Source organism: Rattus norvegicus, chromosome 1 (genome assembly GCF_021556685.1).
Source record: "Rattus norvegicus strain SHRSP/BbbUtx chromosome 1, alternate assembly SHRSP_T2T, whole genome shotgun sequence".
NCBI classification, from domain to species: Eukaryota; Metazoa; Chordata; class Mammalia; order Rodentia; family Muridae; genus Rattus; species Rattus norvegicus.
In genome coordinates, this window is record NC_141534.1 from 172,436,026 (window position 1) to 172,456,144 (window position 20,119).

A 20,119-nucleotide genomic window follows, 5' to 3' on the forward strand; every position below is an offset into this window, starting at 1 on the left:
GGAAAGAGTGAATATGTAGAGGAATTTTAATCTAGCAGCCTGGCTTCTCTGTTAAGGGGTTATGTAATCCTGTAAATCTACGTACCCTTAGTATACTCCTTTAATCCCAAATAATATAGATAAGGTTAGTTTATAAAGGAAACAGCCATGTTTGAGAGTGATGAGGGTCAAAGTGAGGAGTGAGAGTAAGATTTGACAAGATGAGTCAGAGGTAGGATACACCCAGCCCTTGTACGGACAGCAAAGTGGGAGTGGGCCAGGTGGGAGTCAACGCACTGAATGCCGTGCAGTAGAGTTGCGTTCACTCCTGAGTTCATGCAGTTCAGTGCAGGTCAGCAGAGGCAGTGGAAGCCAGAGAATAAGAAGGAGCCAGAAGATTAGAGCACATTGCCAGAGTTAGTTTGAGGCCAGGCAAAGCAATTCAGTGAGAAGCTGAGAGAAGCCAGATTGAATCAGTCATCTTGGAGAGGAGCTTGAGTGAGAACAGCTGAGTTGAGCCAGCCAACACAGTCAGAAAGAACTTTCTTAGAAAGGGTGAGCTTATTAGCCCAAATGCTTGAATTACCCTAGATGCCTAGAACAAATGAAACTCAAGACGGATGATCAAAATGTGAATGCTTCACTCCTTCTTTAAAAGGGGAACAAGAATACCCTTGGCAGGGAAGAGAGAGGCAAAGATTAAAACAGAGACTGAAGGAACACCCATTCAGAGCCTGCCCCACATGTGGCCCATACATATACAGCCACCCAATTAGACAAGATGGATGAAGCAAAGAAGTGCAGACCGACAGGAGCCGGATGTAGATCGCTCCTGAGAGACACAGCCAGAATACAGCAAATACAGAGGTGAATGCCAGCAGCAAACCACTGAACTGAGAATAGGACCCCCGTTGAAGGAATCAGAGAAAGAACTGGAAGATCTTGAAGGGGCTCGAGACCCCATATGTACAACAATGCCAAGCAAACAGAGCTTCCAGGGACTAAGCCACTACCTAAAATCTATACATGGACTGACCCTGGACTCTGACCTCATAGGTAGCAATGAATATCCTAGTAAGAGCACCAGTGGAAGGGGAAGCCCTGGGTCCTGCTAAGACTGAACCCTCAGTGAACTAGACTGTTGGGGGGAGGGCGGCAATGGGAGGAGGGTTGGGAGGGGAACACCCATAAGGAAGGGGAGGGGGGAGGGGGATGTTTGCCCGGATACCGGGAAAGGGAATAACACTCGAAATGTATAGAAGAAATACTCAAGTTAATAAAAAAAAAAAAAGAAAGGGTGAGCTTATTCAGCAGTGAGCCTCCAAGGTGACAATTACATCTGGCAAATAGAAGATACTATTACAGGAATCCATTCCACAAAACTGCTCTCTGACATTCACCTGTGCACACAGCGTGTACATGACCATGTACACACACATAATAAATTTCAAAATGTATGTGTGTTTATTGGTGAAATAAACTGTGGACTTTAATATTAAAGATGCCCATATATTTTGTCTTCATTGTATTAATGCTATATATTATTTAAAAATACAGTTGGAGAATATGGGAAGAATTTTTGTGGAGGCAGACTCTCTCTTACTATACAGCCAAATTCGTCTCATCTCACAAATCTCCTGCCTCAGCTTCCTGAATTATACATATATAGCTATAATTCTCAGCCTCTAGGATTATAGATGTATTTCACCAGGTCTAGATAAGGACAGGTATATCTTAATCCATATAAATAGTTATTTAAAACTTCTTTATAGATGAACAAATGAAATCCTTTATAATTTTTCCAAATTTCATTTTCATTTTAAAAATTAAAATAGGGGCTGGAGAGATTGCTCAATTGTTAAGAGCACTAGCTGCTCTTCCAAAAGACCTCTACCCACATGGTGGCTGGCAACTCTCTGTGACTCCAGTTCCACCAAGCAAACACATGAAACAAAGACATAAATGCAGCTAAAACACCCATACATATAAAATAATAGAAATAAAATTTTAATTGAAACAACTGGCTTGATATTTTGGAGCGACAAAGTTTTAAAAAATAGACCTGAAGATACTGTGCTACACAATCTTATTTATTTAAAGTTTCAGGAGTGTGACTTTGTTCATCTAACAATTTTATATTATTGTAACTTAATAGTCTAGTAATTTAAAATCATCCTTAAATGGTTTGGGGGAATTTATAAACTGTAGCACTCTGGTAAATGTGTGTGTGTATATTCACACATAACATATTCACACGTATGTGTATGTTCAAATAATCTTCCAAATCTCTTTAGTCTTCCAAGAGTTCCAATGACCTCCAAGAAGTCATTCAATAAAGTCAATATCAGACTTTTACTACTTCTCTGTCTTCCAGTGTGTATTCATTCACATGTGCATATAAATGAAGGAAGCGTTTCGAGTGTGAGCCAAAGGGTAAGTCTGTTTTAACCTCTCCTTCCCAGAGTTGTCTGAGATAAAGGCTTTGGACATCACTGTTTGTGTGTCTGCCTGCCTGGTACCTCAGTCTTACTCTTCTGTACTCATCTTGTGGGAATGGAGTATGAGGAACTCTTGCTTCCTGTCCCTCATGTTCTTCCAAGTGGGTCATATTTTCAGAGCTGTGTTCTGTTCGGATGGCACTGACCCTGTTTGCATGGAGTGCTTATAAAATCTATTTTTGGTTTCTCAAACTGTGTGGGGAGGAGAAATGATGCATATTTATAATACTGCATTCCATATTTGCTTATAGAGGGCAAATTTCCCTTATTATAGTAGTAGTCCTTTCTGAAACCCAAAATGTTTATTCTTATAACCTGCTTGGATAAAAGGACATAGTATTTCAATGATCTGCCATTCATCATAAGGAAGTGATGAATGTTTGAAGAGACAGACAAATTTAAACTGATTTTTGGGGTGGAGAGATGGCTGTGCTGTGAGGAGGACATAACGTTCCTACAGAGGACCTAAGTTCAGTTCACAGAGCCAGAGCCATAGTCTCACAAACACCTATAATTCTAGTTCCAGGGAATCCAATGCACTCTTCTGGTCTCAGCAGGCAGCTGCATACAGATGCACATGAACACACACACACACACACACACACACACACACACACACACATACACACACACACACAGACACTGCATGTGGTAGTCAAAGGCAATCTATTTTTTACATTTTTATGGTAGATTTTATTTAGAATTATATACTGCAATGTTAGCATATTTTACTAGTTCTCACAAGTATGCATCAACGTTAAAATTATCCATCTCTTTCTAAAACTGGTCAGAATAATACTTTCTATTTGCAAATTAATTTGTATCACTCTAGTGTTTATTCCCAAAGCAATTCTTAGGAACTGGTTCTCTCCTGCCACCTTGTGGGTTATAGGGACTAACATCAAGTGTGCAGGCCCTGCCCAAGTGCCTCTCTCCACTAAGCCATCTCACCAGCCCTCAAAAAATAAATTTTGAGGTTGGGGATTTAGCTCAGTGGTAGAGCGCTTGCCTAGCGTGCGCAAGGCCCTGAGTTTGGTCCCCAGCTCCGAAAAAAAGAAAAAAAAGAAAAAACAAACAAAAAACGAATTTTAACTATATTTTGCAACGGTGTTAATATATATTAATTGTGTTTATTACAAAACTGTCCTTGAATAAAACATCCATTGCTTTCTTCTGACAAAAAAAAAGAAACACAAGGAGCACAAACCTTTAATCTTAACACATAGGAAGCACGGCAGGCAGATCTTTATAAGTTCCAGGTCAGCTTGGTTTGCACAGCAAGTTCTAGACCAAACAAGACTACATACATAGTTAGACTGTGTCAAAAAATCAATCAATAGTACATTTTCATGGGCCTACAAAATGTTTACAGACCCTACATGCAGTGCCTATGCACCTATATGCTTTAGTCAGCCCAGAGAAACACCGAGAGCAAATAAAAAGGACCACTAAACAGAGGGGTCTCCTGAGGCCAAGTTCTTGCTCATCCCTAGATACTCCTGGTGCCTCCCCGACAATATTCTTATTGCCTAGTGCCACCCAATTCCTAGCAATGTGCTAGGAACTCAAAGGTGAGTTAAGGATTCCCCTACTGTGCACTTTGTGTGCTACTATCACTGGGGCTACACCTATCAGAACATTTTCAGGTGCAGGGCAAAAACATAAAAATACTAAATCCAGAACCAGGCTTAGTGTCTCTCACTTCTAATCCCAACTATCTGGGAGATTGAGCTAAGAAGATTACAAGTTCAAGGGCACCCTGATCAATTTAGTGAGCTTGTGTTTTGTTTTGTTTTGTTTCTTAAGATTTACCTATTTTAGTGTGTGAGTGTTTCATCTACATATATGTATTTGCACCACAGTTGTGGTTGGTATCCAGGGAGCTCAAAGGAGAACATTAGATCCCTTGTAGCTGGAGTTAGAGATGGTTGTAAACTATCATGTGTGTGCTGGGAATCAAACCCAGGACCTCTACAATAGCAACAAGTGCTCCTAACCACTGAGCCATCTTTCCAGCCTCTGAGAATAGATTTAAAAAAAAAAAAAAAACTTTTTTTTTTGAGATACAGCTTGGTGGTAAAATGCTTTCCTAGCATATATAAGACCTAGTTTCAATCCCCAGCATAAAATCAACAAAACAAAGGGTTAAATAAAAGGTATCTTGTTTAGTGCCTATGAGTTCAAATGTTCATAGTATGAGCCAATTTCCTGCATGAGTAAATTTAGCCACCAATCAATCCTAACAAAACAAGGGACTTGAAGGTCACGTGTGTCTGGCTAGGTTCTGATTGTTTTCTGCCTGTCCACTCGTGGCACATCTTCACAGCAAATAGCATGATTAGCTCTGTTGTGCTAACTTGTCTCTGGCCCTTGGCTTTCTGTGCAAGTTTTCTTCTCAAGTCCTTAAAGTAACCCCAAATGTATTAGATTCATTTAGGAGATAAAATACCACAGAGTTTACTTTTTTAAAAAAAAAGTCTGAAAGACTCAGTGACTCATTAGATGTGGGATTCAGGTCAGTTGATGTGAGTGTAGTCACATTTTGACTGTGGCAGTTAAGGCTTGGTAAATCTTGACTGTTGAGCAGAAAGAACTTCCTGTACAGGGGTGGACCTGACATGTCTCCCATGATCATTCTAACTTACTTGAAACTAGCTTCTGACTTACTTGGGACATTTATGTAAATAAAAAAATGTTGAGATCCACATGGCTTGGGACACAGATCCCTGGTCAGGGCATTGAATAAAGAAGAAACAGACACACAGACAGAAGAATGAAGAAAAGACAAACAGACACATGTATAGTGAAGCTGGGATCAAGTGGAATTCTCTAACGTATACCTCCCCAGCCTGGAATCCCCAGTGTGTTCATTAGGTACAGCATGGGGAGGCTTGGCTAGTTTGGGGAGAAGGTCTCTGTAGGTCAGCAGCCTCAGGCTGTAGACATCCTGGAGCAGGAAGCTGCAGTGCACATACTGATCAATTGCCCATAAACACTCACGCTCAGATTTCCAGACAGGGTCTTGTAGACTCTAGTGCCCTTTAACTCACAGTGATTTTCTTGCATTAACCTCCCAAGCAATCACAAATATAAAAAGAACAGTATTTTTTTTCCAGTACTAGAGATTGAATCTAGCACCTCATTCTATGCAAATGATCTAACAATGTGCTTTCCTCACCCCAAATTGAACAGTCTTTTTCTTAAATTCTCATAACAGACCTGACAATAAAAATGGGCAATTGCTAGCCATAAAGCCCAGATGTCTGAGTATGAAAGCCACGCTCCCAGTGGCAGCTCACCATCTAACTGTTTAATACACATTTGTTAAAGTGAAACAACACACAGGAAAAGCCCAAGGCTTAAAAGAACACAAAACAAGAACAAATAATGACTCAGCCCCATGTACCCTGCTATATATAGTGGGTCTCCTCCAACATATCCCTGACAGGAAAGCATCTGCCACATATGGAAATCATAGCAAGAGATTTTGATCTCAGGATAAAGGAAATGCTTTTAGTCACTGTTCCAGTTTGCTTACTAACACTGTGATCAAAAGCCACCGAAGGAAGAAAGGGTTGATTATGTTGCTGAAGAAGACACCACACACACACACACACACACACACACACACACACACACACACACACACACACACACACACGGCACAAACCACACGCAAACAACCTGTTTTCATGGAGAAATCCTCTATCAATTGAGGAAGAAAAGTTGAAGTGGCTGCTTTCTAACTCAGGCAGAAAAACTGCAGCAAATGACCTTGCAGGCGTAATCTTTAAGAAGAGAAAAGGCGTGAGTGGCCTGCGTTAGAATGGGCTGGGATTCTATGGTGTATTTTAATTGGTCATGTTAATTAGGTGAGCCAAAAGGGACTTTGGATTTCTGGACTCCAATACTTTGACAGCTGGATCTTGGTGGTCAGTCTCAGGAGGAGGAAGTGACCAAATAAGGGAATAGACCTTGGTGACCAGCTTTAGGGATGTCATCTGACAGCTTTTAGCAAGGCAGAGGTGATGGAAGCGAAGGGCAAGGTCTGCCAGAGCCATTCTTGCCAAGCGCGGGCCGGCTAGAGCACCTTCAGTTATAGCTTGCAGTTCACCATATTAAACAACCCAGGAATAATTACCCAGAGGTGACATTGCCCACGCTGAGATAGGTCCTCCCACATCAATCATTGAAAGTGACCCCAACTGACCTGCCTGTAGGACAATCTCAATTGAGGTTCTCTCTTTCCAGACGATTCTACCTGGGTCAGGTTGACAGAAAACTAACTATAATTGTCAGTTACACTGTCTGAAAATAGAGTTGATGGGGAAGATAGTGAGCTCCTGGACCCTGGGCTTTTTCAAACACAGACCAGCTAAAAATAGACAAGATTGAGCAAGACACTTTAGTGAACTCAATGGCTTTGAGGGGTCTTCTAGACTGCAGTTATGAGTCCTCTACTTGCAACTAAGAAAGGCCCAAAGGATTTCCTGTATTTACCCAGAGAAGAAATTCCCTTACTGTGAGTGTGTGTATTCTTTGTTGCTGTAGAAGAAATATCACATCAGAAAACAGGCTTGATAACCTTACTTATTATCATTACACGATCTAAGATCTGTCTGACTTCTCTTGTAGGCTCTGTGGCAAGATGAAAAATGTTCTCTCTGGCTGGGTTGTTGCACTTGGCAGGTTTCTTAAGAAAACTAATGAATCTAGCACTAGGGTTAATCAATCTTTCTTGAGCTTTGCTTATTTCATATCAGCTGAAGCATGCTGGATCAACAAATGTATCTCCTTTTCTGACCTAAGGAGCTAAGAATCAACCTCTGAAACTTAGTGACCCATCGGTTTATGTGCACCTGCTTAAAGCAGCTGTATCTGTCTGTGACGCTCGTGAGACAGCTGCAGCTCTGTCTGTGCCTCCCTGCCTTTGAATTTATAATCTTATTAGCAATTACTATAGCTGTGACAATTGAGAACATAATGTAACCAAGTGGCCTATTAAGAAACAGGGCTAATTTTGTCTTCACTTGATTCAATTATTTGCTACTGTAGGCCAATTAGGAAGGAATAAAGACTAACATTCTACCTTCTCTTGGAAGTTCGCCCAGTCTTTGGGTTTCTAGAAATTTCTAGAAGTTAAGAACCCAGATTTTTTTATGAACAAGATATTCCTCTGAGACCTTTCATTTGTTTTGGGTTGAAAGAGAGAAATCAGGTGGATTCCTGGGAATTTTGATGAGACTTATTTTTTCCTGTCCCTTTGAGGTGGCAGATTCTTGAAAGCAATAGCAGAAACCCCGGAGTGGTATAAATACTAAGGTTTGGGAGCCTGCAGGAGGAGCCTCCAGTTTCTCCATTTGAAAGGACCCCTGTGCCCCAGACCAACAAAGTCAGGTCCATCAACTGCCCCCTTTCTGGAAAATCAAACCAAGCTGACAGAGAGCTGTGGGATGTTGGAGCACCAGCTTAGACACTGGTATCCCAAGAGTGACACCATGTGGGCAAAAGGAGCACCAGCAGCACCAAAGCAATGAGCAGAACAGTCTCCAGCGCAGTTGTCACAGTCTGGCAGAATGGGTGAGGTTAGCAACCACAACCAGGACCAGGCCACTAGAGTGTTGAGGGCTGAGCAAGTAGTGCTTTGGGAACAAGGAGCAAACATGTCTGGCCCCGAAACAGGTGTGCCTTGCTGAGTTTCCCCGGAGATGAGATTCACAGCACGTAGGACAACACAGTTTCAGTAGAATGAGAGCGCTTGGAGCTGGACCCTCAGCCCATATGCTTGTGTTTTCATGCAGCTTACATACATAGCTTGAAGGGAATTTCTGTATAAAACATTCAGTGCAACGGCACCCCCACAGTGACCTGTCACATGGGGCGAGGTGTGATCTCCCACTTGTGACGTCATTTCAGTACTCAGAGTGTTGAACCAGAGACATTCAACCTATTGTGGCATGAGAACACCCAGCAAGAGACAGAAGGAACCAACTCACAAGAGGTCTTCGGGTAGAGTGAGAAGTTTAGCTTTACCGTGAAGGTGATGAGAGACCATGAGGGGGTGAATGGAGAGACTGGCATGATCAGACAGGCGGTCTAACCCTGGTCATGTGAAAGAGTGCCTCAAAGGGCTACAGATAAGAATGTTGAAAGGGAGCTGCACCATAAAGGTTAGGTCCGTGATAATTGCTTCCTTGTGTGAGGGGTGACTGAATCGCTTATCCGACCAGAAAGCTTAACTTTAATTCCAAACCATACTCATCAGGCCCTGCCACAAAGTAGGCACTCAATAAATGGCTGTTGGTCCTGAATGGAACTTATTCAAAAGCTATAAAATAATATAGGAGCTGGAGAGTTGGTTCAGCAGTTAACGCTATTTGTAGCTCTTGCAGAGGACCTGGGGTCAGTTCACAGCACCCAGATGGTGGCTCACAACTATCCGTAACTCCAGTTCTGGGGGATCCAGTGCCCTCTTCTGTCTTCTGTGGGCATTAAGCATACATGTGGTGTGCATACATACGTGCAACAAAACACATAACATAAACCTAAAAGGAATGTTTTACATTAGAAAATAGAGGGCCAAGGATAGCCCAGTGGATTGGAGTATGTGTGTGTGCAAAACCTGGTGATCTGAGTTCAATTCCCACAGCAGAAGAGAGCAACCAGGAAAAGTCCCCTAACCTCCACACATGTGCAGTGACACATATATTTGCTTTCTTTTTCTTTCTTTCTCTCTTTCTTTCTTTCTTTTTTTTTTTTTTTGATATGATAGAAACAAATTCCAGAGTCACTGGGAAGTTTCTGTCCCATAGATGACAAAAGAGAGCAGGCTGTCCCCCAACCACTTGCACATCATCTGTGTGTGCCATCTGGTCCAGAAGCACCCACTGTTGTCTCAGCCAGTCCTCAGATGTGGTCATGGCACTCACAGCAGCTCCACCTGTGTAAGCCAGCTGCAATCTGCACGCCCCTAGAAAGAGACCTGAGCGAACCGCTGTACTTCTGCCCTACCTGGCCAAGCAGTGAGAGGCTTGGGCTACTTCAAGCAGCTGGACTTGCGCGCAGACCATTTTCCTTCAAAGGTAGTAGCTAATCCCCCTGCTCTGTGGTACTCATTGGTATTTATGACCCGGCTTGTGCTGTATGTGGAAGTATCCACAAAATGGTGGTGAACATTTGAACATTACAGAATATTTGAAAGTCCACAAGACTGGTGTGATGTATACCCTCAACAAGGAATTAGCACTGTAGTTCCTCTATTACACATCAAGTGTGAAATTGACTCTGCATGCTGTACTATGCTATTGAGATGATACGTTTTTTAAATTTTTAAAATGGGGGGGCTGGTGAGATGGCTTTTGGCCTGAAGTAAGGCAGATTGTGGTAGCAGGTCTATCTGGCTGAAACTGCTTACCTCGTAGCAGTCAGGAGACAGAGGCAATAAAGCACCCATCTGTCTACCCAGTGATCTGCTTTCTCCAACTAAGACGAACCTCCTTCCTTTCCCTGTCTCACAATAAAGCTTACATACCATGGATCCATTAAGGGCATAGTCCATTCGGAAGCCATCCTACCTCCAAAAAAAAAAAAAAAGCTAGCAGCTAGCAAGCTCCCAGCAATGAGCCTTCAGGGAAACGTTCAGATTCAAACCCTATCAAGATTTTAAAAAGCATGTAGATTGTAGATCCTATTTTTTTTTATTTTATGCATCGGCATGAAGACACTTATGAAATTGGTTCCTGCCCTCCCCCACCCCCTTTTTGTCTTTGTGAGAGATGCTCAATTCTAGGTAGCCTACACTCTCCCAGCCTATCGGATCACTCTTTTGGTTTTGAAAACAATGAGTGCTGTGTGTGCGTTGCTTCGTTTTGTTGGCAGGACGTATGGGCTATTTTTGGATGGCTTTTTAACTACACCCCAGCCCAACGGTGTGAGTTGTACGTGAGAGTCAGACACCAGAATTAGGAAGGGTGCATTAGTTGACATTAACTTGGGCGTTTCCATCAAAGAACGGCAGTTCTCCCTACCCCCATCCCTCCCCACCCCCAGGCCGGCCGAAAGTTGTACTGCCATGTACCCACGAGAAATGTGTTTGAGCAGTAAGTGGCCAATATTTCTCCGTGCCAATGGAGGAGAACCCAGGATTCAGTGGAAAGTGAGAATGCTTGCTATTCAGCCCACCCGAAGCTCCATCAAGCTCACCCTCCTACTGCCTTCCCCAACCCACGCTCGCTCTCGCCCTTTCGCATTGAGTCTGGGATAGAGAAAATTACTTTTATTGGTGGTGAACCTAAACAAGGCCGAATGTTCCTCTTTCAGAGGACACAGGGTACCAGACTGGAAAACCAGGAAGGAAGGATTGGAGCCGGGCAGTGGATGCAGGATTCTCTCCTTATTTGGATGTAAGTGCTGCACTCGATTAGTATTTATTTTTGGGACAAGGCATAAGGGCTGAATGGGGCAGGCAGCCCCAGGGATCAGGCTGCGCTCTCTATTTGAAGCACAGGTCTCTCAGGATCTTCCTTGGTAGGCTGAGGAGGTTCTGGCTCCAGGGCAGACGGGAGCACAGGCTCCATTGCAGGCTGAGCTGCAGGCTGGCCTTCTGCCGGGCCTTCGGAGTTCCGGACAGGACCTAGGCGTGGCGGCTTGACTGGCGTGGGCTGTGCTGCTTCAGAGCCTTTACGACTGGAAAAAGCCCTTTTCAGGCTTTGAACCTTCTGTAAGCCAGTGCGTCGCAGCCGCTGAGCCCGGGACTCCACGGGTTCCTCATCAGAACTCTCTCCAACTTCATCCTCTGGCTGCTCTGGGCCTAGCACCAACTGGTCCTCCGGGCCCAAGAGCTCTGGTGCTTTCTGGAAGGCGCGGGCTGGAATTTCAGTCTCCTCCTAAATGTGATGACACAGCTTTGGATTCTTTGACTTGGCCCTGGCACTTAGCCAGGTCCAGCCTGAAACTCTCTTCCCCGCGGTTATACCAAGGGAAGCTACTCCACCCTTTGCATCTGCACCAGGAATTGGGGCCAAACGAGAAGAATGAGAAGGGGCGGAGCGGCAAAGGAGCAGAGGGATGAGCAGAGAGAGAGGGAGGGTGGACTGTGCAAGTTTGCAAAGTGGATGAAACCCTATAAAGTGTGAAACAAGGTAACAGTTGTAAGGGCGCTTGAAGGAGGCAGAATTACACCCTAATGGTTATTTTCATGGGGTTGGGACTGACCAAATCTGCAGAGTGGCCTGAGTTAAAGCGGGGAGGGCTTGGAGTGAAAGGGATAAGGCTGCGATGTGGGAAGTGGGTGCGGCTCTGAGAGTCTTCTACAACAGAGAGCAGCACCTAGGGTCAGGAATGTGGAGACCGTTGACCGGCGGATGGAGGGAGCCCCACCTCGGTGAAAACCTAGCGGGTTGGGGGTGTTGCCTGAGGTCACTGACCTTGAAGAGCAGGACGTGCAGCTTCCCGCGCGCCACCAGCAACCCGTGGTTGGCCTCCAGTCGCTGCACCTGAGCGGCGCGGTGCACTGCCCGCTCCTGGGCTGCGTCGGCGTGGGAGCCCACGCGCTCCGCCTTGGCCAGCAGCTGCGCCAGTGTGTTGCTGGTGGTGTCGTGGCTGCGACTCAGCGCGCCCAGGCCACTCTGGATGCGGCGCACCGAGCCCGCCAGGCCGCCCTGCCTCTCAGCCAGGCCCCCCTGCCTCTCCCGCAGCGCCTCTAGCATGGTGGCCAGCTTCTCCAGCAAAGTCACCACGGTGACGGCGTGCACCGGACCCCCAGCCGGCGCCCCGGGCACAGGCCCGGGCTCCAGTGCGCTCTCCCCCATGATCTCTGACCGCCCGGCCTGCTCTCCCTAAAACCGAAGGCTGAGATCTGGGCTGAGCTGCCTTTCCCCGCCTCCTCCCCCAGTTCAGGCCGTGACTCAGCCGGGCGGGAGTTGGCACCTTCCATGGTGGGAAAAGGAGGAGGCCGAGCAAGGGGGCGGAATGTCCAAAGGGGGCTCTTTCGAAGGCTCCGCCCCGGGATCTGCAGGGCAGACAGTCTGTCCCAAAGGCCCCTCTTTTCTGAGTTTGTGCTCCTCTTTCGCCTAGTTTCCTGTGGATCTGATTCAGGCCTATGCTTTCCATAGCAAAGGGCAAACCACTGAAGTTTTCGTTTATTTAGTGATGGGGGTGGGGGGTGGGGGGAGACGTGTAAGGCAGGGAGGGGTGTTAAAGACATAACCTAAGCCTTCAAAGCTGCTGAGCCCCAACGCTGGGCGGAGGCCTGTAAGGTTCGGAATGTTCAGCCTCAGACCCAGGACTGCCTAGGCCCAAGGCAGGGCTTTGTGTCTAGGCGGGCTGGGCGGGGCATCCTCTGATATTCTCCTGGTTTAGCCTCTGGCTTCGTTTACTGCTTTTTCTTCTATTGCATTGTGTTGTCCTACTTCGGATTCCTGGAGTACAGCTCAGCCATGAGTCAGAATAAGTACCGGTTTGTCTGTTTTAATGGGGATTGGCTGTGGTTCTTGCCGAATGCCTTCAATCTGGTCTCTGAAATTGGGGAGTGTGAAGATTTGAAATTGCTGCAGTAGCCAGATATGGTGGTAGAAAGGTACACTGATGTAGGAAGAGCACCAGTTGGAGATCATCGTGGAATGCAGAGTGAGTGTTAGAGTGGAAAATCGCTACTTAAAGTTTGATTGCTAATTCCTGACTTCTGATTGTGAAATTTTTGGTTTTTACTATTTATATTGGAGTTTGATTTGCTCATCTCAGGCCCCATAATACTGGAGCCATCTGAACCTGACAAAATAATACTGAGAGTTTGAGACAGGGTTTCATGTAGCTCAGGCAGGCCCTGAACTTGCTGGTCAGCCAAGGATGGCCTTGAACGTCTGATCTTCTTGCTTCCACCACCCAACTGCTGAGATTACAGTTGTGCCCCACCAAGCCTACTTAATGCTGGTTCTGGAAATCAAACCCAGGGCCCTATGCACACTAGTCAGCAACTCCAACGGGGCTACATCTCGAACTCCATTTCTCTGTTTTTGAGATAGGGACTCACTGTGTAACCCAGGCCTCAAACTCAAAATCTTTCTGTCTCAGACACCTGAGTGTTGAAATTCAGGTGTTCATTGACTGACCCATTAATTGGTAGGTAAAGCACAGTATTAAGGGTCAAACCCAAAGCCTCAGACATGCTAAACAAGTATTCTGCCACTAAGCCGTACCCTGGCCCAACAACTTGGGAATCTTTCAAAGATTCTTTTTATTTATTTATGTATATGAGTGTGTGCACATGCATGTGCAAAGACCTGTGTGTATCAGAAGGTGTCAGATCTCCTCAAGCTGTAGTTACTGGCCATTGTGAGGTGTCTGATGTGGATGCTAAAAATCAGATTCCCTTCCTATGTAAGAGTCTCAAGTACTCTTAATAGCTGAGCCATCTCTCCAGCTTAGACACACAATTGTCTTGGGTCACCCAAAAGACTACATACATGAATAAGGTTGAGAATTAGTAAGCAATTCTAGCCAAGCTGTCTGGTCAATTCTAGCTGTAGATGTTCAAAGATATGATGCCCATCACCATTCATCTCAAGCTTGTGGCTGGTGCTCTTACAACCAAAGTCAGGTCAGAATGGGCTACACACCTGTAATCCTGGAGCTAAGGATGGTGAGGCAGGAAAGTTAAGACTGTCCCTGGCTGCACAGGGAGACTGAAATGGCATAGCAAATATATGTAATGGAACTCTTACATGGCACAGACATCTCAAAAGAGAAGACACAAAGGGAAACTGTCTTGTTCTATGCTCTCAAGTTAATAAAAAAAATGGAGAACTACACAGAAATGGGATTAGACAGAGGGGTGTGGTTTGGTTATAGCAGATGAGAGGGGACCCAGCAAGGCCTGTCTGCCCAAGTTCTTCGTCAACTCTCTGTACAGCCATTCTCCTGGGTAAGGAGCAGAATCCCTCTACAATGAAGATACTGAAGAAAAAGAGTGATCTTTCTAATTTCTTGGATTTCTTTTCTTTAACCTTAAAAATTATTTAGTGTGTGTGTGTGTGTGTGTGTGTGTGTGTGTGTGTGTGTGTGTAAATGTGCATGTGAGTGCAGGTGCCCACAGAGCATTAACTCCTCCTAGAGGTGAATTTGCAGGTGGTTGTGAGCCACCCAGTTTGCGTGCTGGCATAGAACCTGGGTCCTCTGGAAGAGCAGCAAGTGCTCTTAACTACTGAGTCATCTTGTTCTGGGAAACAGGTGACATGAGACCAAAGATCAGTAAGGATTTCCATTCTCTGTCAGGTCAAATGCTCAACATGTTGAAATACAGAGCTTTGTGGCATCATTTTCTGAGTCCCAACATGACCCTTTGGCCATATAAATAAGAAAAAAGAAAAGAAAAACAAATTGAGGTATCTGTATATTTCTCCTTCCCTCAGCATGGTGATTTATGGACACGGGAGTAGTCAGGGTTCAAAAACCAAAAACAACAACAACAACAAAAAAAAAAAACCCTACACAAAAAGTACTCAGGATTTTCAACTAAGACAGATGCTTTCTACAACTAAGAGTCATACTCCCTTTGAGGCAAGACTGCTGCTAGATTACTGATTCACCACTCTGGGTTGTTCATAAACTGGAATTCGTTGTCTCACACACCAATTCTGACCATCATTTGGAACAAAATCTTAGACAGATGCAATCCATATAAATGAGTACTTTGTATAAGAAGCATCTTTGAGGCTGGAGAGTTGGCTCAGTACTTAAGGACACTTGTTGCTCTTGCAGACGACCCAGGTTCTGGCCTCAGCACTCACTGGGTAGCTCACAACAATCTGTGACTGCAGACCCAGGGAGTCTGAGGCCCTCTTCTGACTTCCATGGGCACAAGGCACACATGTGGGACACATACATACATGCAGGCAAAGCACCCATACACATCAAACAATAAAACAAATCTCAGAAGAAATGTCCTTGGTCCTCGACATCAACCTCAGAGAGCCAGATAAGCATTCTTCAGGGACTTATTAACCCTTGGTTTGGTTGTCACAGTGGAAGCCACCAAACCTGAACTGAAACGATGAGCCAAAACGAACCTTTTACCTTCTGAATTTTTTCCTTGGGTGCTTAGTCACAGCAAGAGAAAGCTAATACAGATATCACTGCCCATGTCTTTATGAGTGACAACGACGTTCCCTTTGTCTTGGCTACTTTTCTGTTGCTGTGACAGAACACCACGATCAAGGCAACTGATACAAGAAGGCGCTTAATGTGAGGTTCACAGTTCCAGAGGGTTAGAGTCTATGACCAACATGGTGGGGAGCAGAGAAAAGGCAGGCAAGCATGGTCTAGTGCTCAGAGCTGACATCTTGATCCACAAGCACGAGGCAGAAAGAACTAACTGGGAATGGCATGGACATTTTGAAACCCCGAACCTTACTCCCAGTGACACACACCTCCTCCATCAGAGCCACACCTCCTAGTCCTTCCCAAACAGCTCCACCAACTGAGGACCAAGCATTCATATATATGAGTTTACAGGGTCCATTTCATTCAAACCACAACACCTTGTGAAACAAAGGCTGTTGTTGTTGTTGTTATTGTTATTGCTGCTGCTGCTGCTCCTTTTCATTCCACTGATGCACTTCCAAGTGCTTGTGGTGGAATCCTGCTAGGTATAGGAAAATACAAGCTTGATTCCATTTTGAATGCTGCTAGTCATTTTTTTTCTCACTGGAGCACCTCTGATGTTGTATGTTTAATAAATGAGATGCTAGGTCTCTGTACTGAGTTAACAGCCTGCCTTCCACATCCTCTCCTATTTGCCATACATCTTGAGAATTATCTGCTCTAGGGCTGTAGACCAGACACAAACTCAAGTTGGGCTAAAAGATTCCAGAGACCATGCCTGTTCCCATGAATCCACCTCTCCCAAAGAGAGTAGATCAGAAATCCAGAGCACCCAGCTCCTGGGAGGAAACCCTCTATTAGATGCTCTTTGATAGACAGCTGACTTCCTGCCGTGGAATGATTTGGAGTACTGTTACTATTCTTTTACTGGGAACCCCATAAGAGTTTCCAGGGGCGTGAGCTAAAGCAGACTTGTTGCCACCTACAAACTGGAGAGGGTGATTCATGCCATGTGCTAAGCAAGCATCTGGGGGTAGGTGTGTTATTTAGACCACGGTTTCACTCGGAGTTGTGAAAATGATATTGGACATGTTTCTGTGGTTATTTTAAAATGCTCTAAGAATGGTAGTGAAACAAATGGAGCTATAATTCTAAGTAAAATTGCCCCTGCTCCATCACAATGCCCAAATATGTAACTTTGCTGGTCAGTGCTATAAATCTTCTTTATTCTTTCCCATACTACATACCATACTTTTTAAAAGAGAAGATTTTCCGGTCATTATTATTCAGGAAGTTGTACCTGTGCTTCAGATACAGACATCGGGGGAGGTGTCTGCTTCTCTAGATTTCCATCAGAAATCTGGACCTGTCTATGACAAGTTTCCCACACTGCTGCTGTGTTGTGAGCTATTGTGCCCCTCAAACGCATGTTAGCTGGAGGTGACGGCTTGCACGTGTACTGCCTCCACTTGGGAGGCTGACATAGGGGGATTGTCAGTTTAGGCAAGAAAGTGAGATCCTGTCTCAAAAAATAAAATGAAAATTAATCTATTGAAAACTTGCCATTACCTCATAATGTGACTGGATTTGGGATAGGGCCTCTCATGATAATTCAGGTAAAGTGAGGTGCTAGGTGAGCCCCGCTCCCATAGGATGGGTGTTCATTGGAAGAAGAGAGAATCAATGAACAGCTCTGTGCGCACACAGGGGAGGGACCATGTGAAGACGGGGAGAGGATGGCCATCTCCAGCCAAGGAGAGAGGATCCATAATGAAACCAACTGTGTTCTTGGCTCTCCAGCCTTTGGCTGACTTACACAGCCACCGTCTTCAGGTTTCAGGCACCACCTCCCTGTCCCTTTGGTAACAGTGTCCTGCTGGTGGCAGGACAAGACAGTCTTCCCTAAGGACTTCCGAAAAACCTACCCAAACCTTTATTCTGTTGCTGTTGCTGTTGCTGTTTTAATTAAACTCTCCTTAAGTGACTCTTTGTTTCAGTTCACTAAGGGGATCCCAGTGTGTTAGATGTAACACATAGCTGGTCACAAACACACTCTTCTACAGAGTGAAGGGTACATTTAAATCCCCCTACCCCGAACTGCCCTGATTAGAGGCTTTTAGAGGTTAAAAACCGTGGCTATTCTCCAGGGGCAGTCAGAACCCGTATGTTTATATTTGGAGAAGAGAAAAAGTAAGCTCTTATGTGCTACCTCATGTCTCATGGTTTGGCTTTTAGGTCACAGTTGCCCTAGCACCGTCTTATTCTGGAAATGAGCGAGTGAAATGTTAATCTAGGGAGTCGTGAAGTTGGATTACATAAATTGAGGCATCTTTTTCAAAATTTTTTAAAAAATTGTTTTTTAGTGTGTTACAGGAAACAAACAAACTTCGAATAAAAACTATTAAACAGCCAAAAAAAAAAAAGAGAAGATTTTCATTATCCTGTAAAATAAAATGACTAATCCTGTTTTGTTTGTTTGCTAAAAGAAAAAAAAAACGATAGAGAATGAGCCTCAGAGGACAGGCACTCCCTTCCAGCCTTTGTCATGGGCGTCCTGTCTACGGAAGGGGTAAGGCCATGCCACACAATAAGGGGCTCAGTACTACTCGCAGTTTAAATATCTATGAGTTTGGGGCAGCAGGAAAAAAGAATGTTCACTGGTTCCAGGAGCTAAACCAGGAATTAAATCAAATGAATAAACCCTGGGATGTTATAGTGTGACCAAGAGACACAGGAATGCCTTCAATGGCAAGAATCAGGCATACTCCTTACTCAGATGACTGACTGGTTTTTTTTGTTGTTGTTGTTTGTTTGTTTGGTTGTTTGGTTGTTTGGTTGGGTTTTTTTTTTTTGCTTTTATTCAATTTTTATAGGCTGAATATTAATCTTTCAGAAAGATATGCATGAGTCCTAACTCCCGATACTGTGAGTGGGAGCACATTTGGATTCTGAGTTAACGCTCTTAAGATGAGATCTCCTTGAACTAACATAGGCCCCTAGACTGCTGTCTTTATAAGGGGAGATGCAGGACCTCAGTGAAGGCTGAGGCCGATACTGTGCAGCAGCCACAATGTCAGTCCTATACATGTTGGAGAGGTACATGGTATACATATATTGTCCTGCCCAGGCAGGCACAAACCGAGGCCTGACAATGACAGTCAGTGCCACCACACACTAGAAGAGGCAGATGGTAGATATAAATTGTCCTGCTCAGCTTTCTGGGGCATCTGATGCTGCTGACACTGATTCTGTATATCTATGAAAACAATTATTTGGAAGAATGTTTTAATGATTCTTTCCTTTCCTTCTTTCTTTGTTTTCTTCCTTTTATTATTTAATTTATATCTTTTCATTACTATTTTTAGAAATAGTCTCACAGAGTCCACACTGGCGTTGGCCTTGAATTTTCAGTGTAGATCTTCTGATCTTCTTGAATGCTAGAATTAAAGCTTGCACCAATATGCCCAGTTCCCCACTGTCCCCCACTCTCCCCCTCCCCACACCCCGTACTGAGGAAGAGACAGACCCATGACCTAGAGAATTCTGGGAAAGCATCTGCCATGGAGATACATCCCTAACCCCACATTTCTATTGCTCTAAGTCAGATGCATTTACGATACCTGGATATGGCAGTTTTAAGAAACTAATAGAATAGAGATGCTGCCTTAAAGCACCAAAGAATGAAAACCCCACATTGTAACAACAGGCAACGGTTGGGAGGGAGGAGTGTTGCTCACCGTTGTCATTTGCGTTTGCTTTGCTTTCAGAAAGAGCTCCTTTTCCATCTTGCCTAAGTGTCTGCAGAGCAGCTTCCTAGGGTGAGTGGTGAGATGGTGAGATGGTGAGATGGTGTTCCTATGCATTCACTGGCCTGAGCAGGCAAAACTGCAGACCTAGCCTCTGGCTGGAAACTGCTGGAAGTAGGTGCCCTTCCTTCCCCTGTAGAGAGGTCCTGTCCCATCTGGAAATCAAGGTTGTTGGTATTCCCTACATGAATTCCCTCTGTAGAGTCTGAAAACATTCCCCTCCTTGATTTGTAGGGCATGGAGGGTTCTAGACATTGTGTGAGAGTTTCCCTTGAAGTTACTATAGGAATTCATAGCAAAGTTTAGACCCTTCCCTGGGTAGTGAAAGAAGGTCAGGTGGATCATTTGTCCAAAGTGCACAGTGTGCTTCAGAGCATTATGTCCCAAGTGACGAGAGTGAAGTTGTCAGGAGGCCAGAACTTCAGAAACTATACTTGCTACTGGAACCAGTCACAAAAGTGTAGGAGCTAGAATATTCCAAAAAACACAAAGCCTAAAACCCATTAGTGAATAGTCTCCATTGGGCCCTTTTCTACAAAGGAATTCGAAGCATCTGGCATCAGAGAATTGCAGACTGGATGAGGGCTCCCACTTTAGACAAACCACTAAGAGGCATCTGACAAACAACAGCCCTCCCCCTGATATTTCTCAGCTGCACTCTGATTCAAGTGTTAATCCTACTACTGGCACTGGTGGCAGAGCAGAGCATGAGGGAGCCCTGTGGATGGAGACAGAACA

The 20,119-nt window shown here is 44.7% G+C and overlaps 1 protein-coding gene and 1 long non-coding RNA gene across 2 annotated transcripts in view; one reads left to right on the top strand and one right to left on the bottom strand.

The window, feature by feature from the left end:
* Positions 1-10,738: 10,738 nt before the first annotated feature.
* Cavin3 (caveolae associated protein 3) lies at positions 10,739-12,327 on the bottom strand. Its single transcript, NM_134449.1, has 2 exons — positions 11,903-12,327; positions 10,739-11,362 (listed from the first exon to the last, which is right to left on the bottom strand). Exons 1-2 carry the CDS (start codon positions 12,284-12,286, stop codon positions 10,955-10,957), a joined length of 792 nt encoding a protein of 263 aa, NP_604444.1. The 5' UTR covers positions 12,287-12,327; the 3' UTR covers positions 10,739-10,954.
* LOC134483765 (uncharacterized) overlaps positions 11,448-20,119 on the top strand; it is a 36,995-nt gene continuing 28,323 nt past the window's right edge. Inside the window, exon 1 of the long non-coding RNA XR_015652319.1 lies at positions 11,448-11,617. This is a non-coding gene — a long non-coding RNA (uncharacterized LOC134483765). The remainder of the gene's footprint in view (positions 11,618-20,119) is intronic.

What these genes read in the sequence shown, in the direction of transcription:
- Cavin3 (NM_134449.1), bottom strand. Translation starts at nt 12,286, where the DNA reads ATGGGGGAGAGCGCACTGGAGCCCGGGCCTGTGCCCGGGGCGCCGGCT. An exon ending in TGCACGTCCTGCTCTTCAAG is followed by an intron (nt 11,363 to 11,902) that starts GTCAGTGACCTC and finishes CATCACATTTAG; the next exon opens with GAGGAGACTGAAATTCCAGC.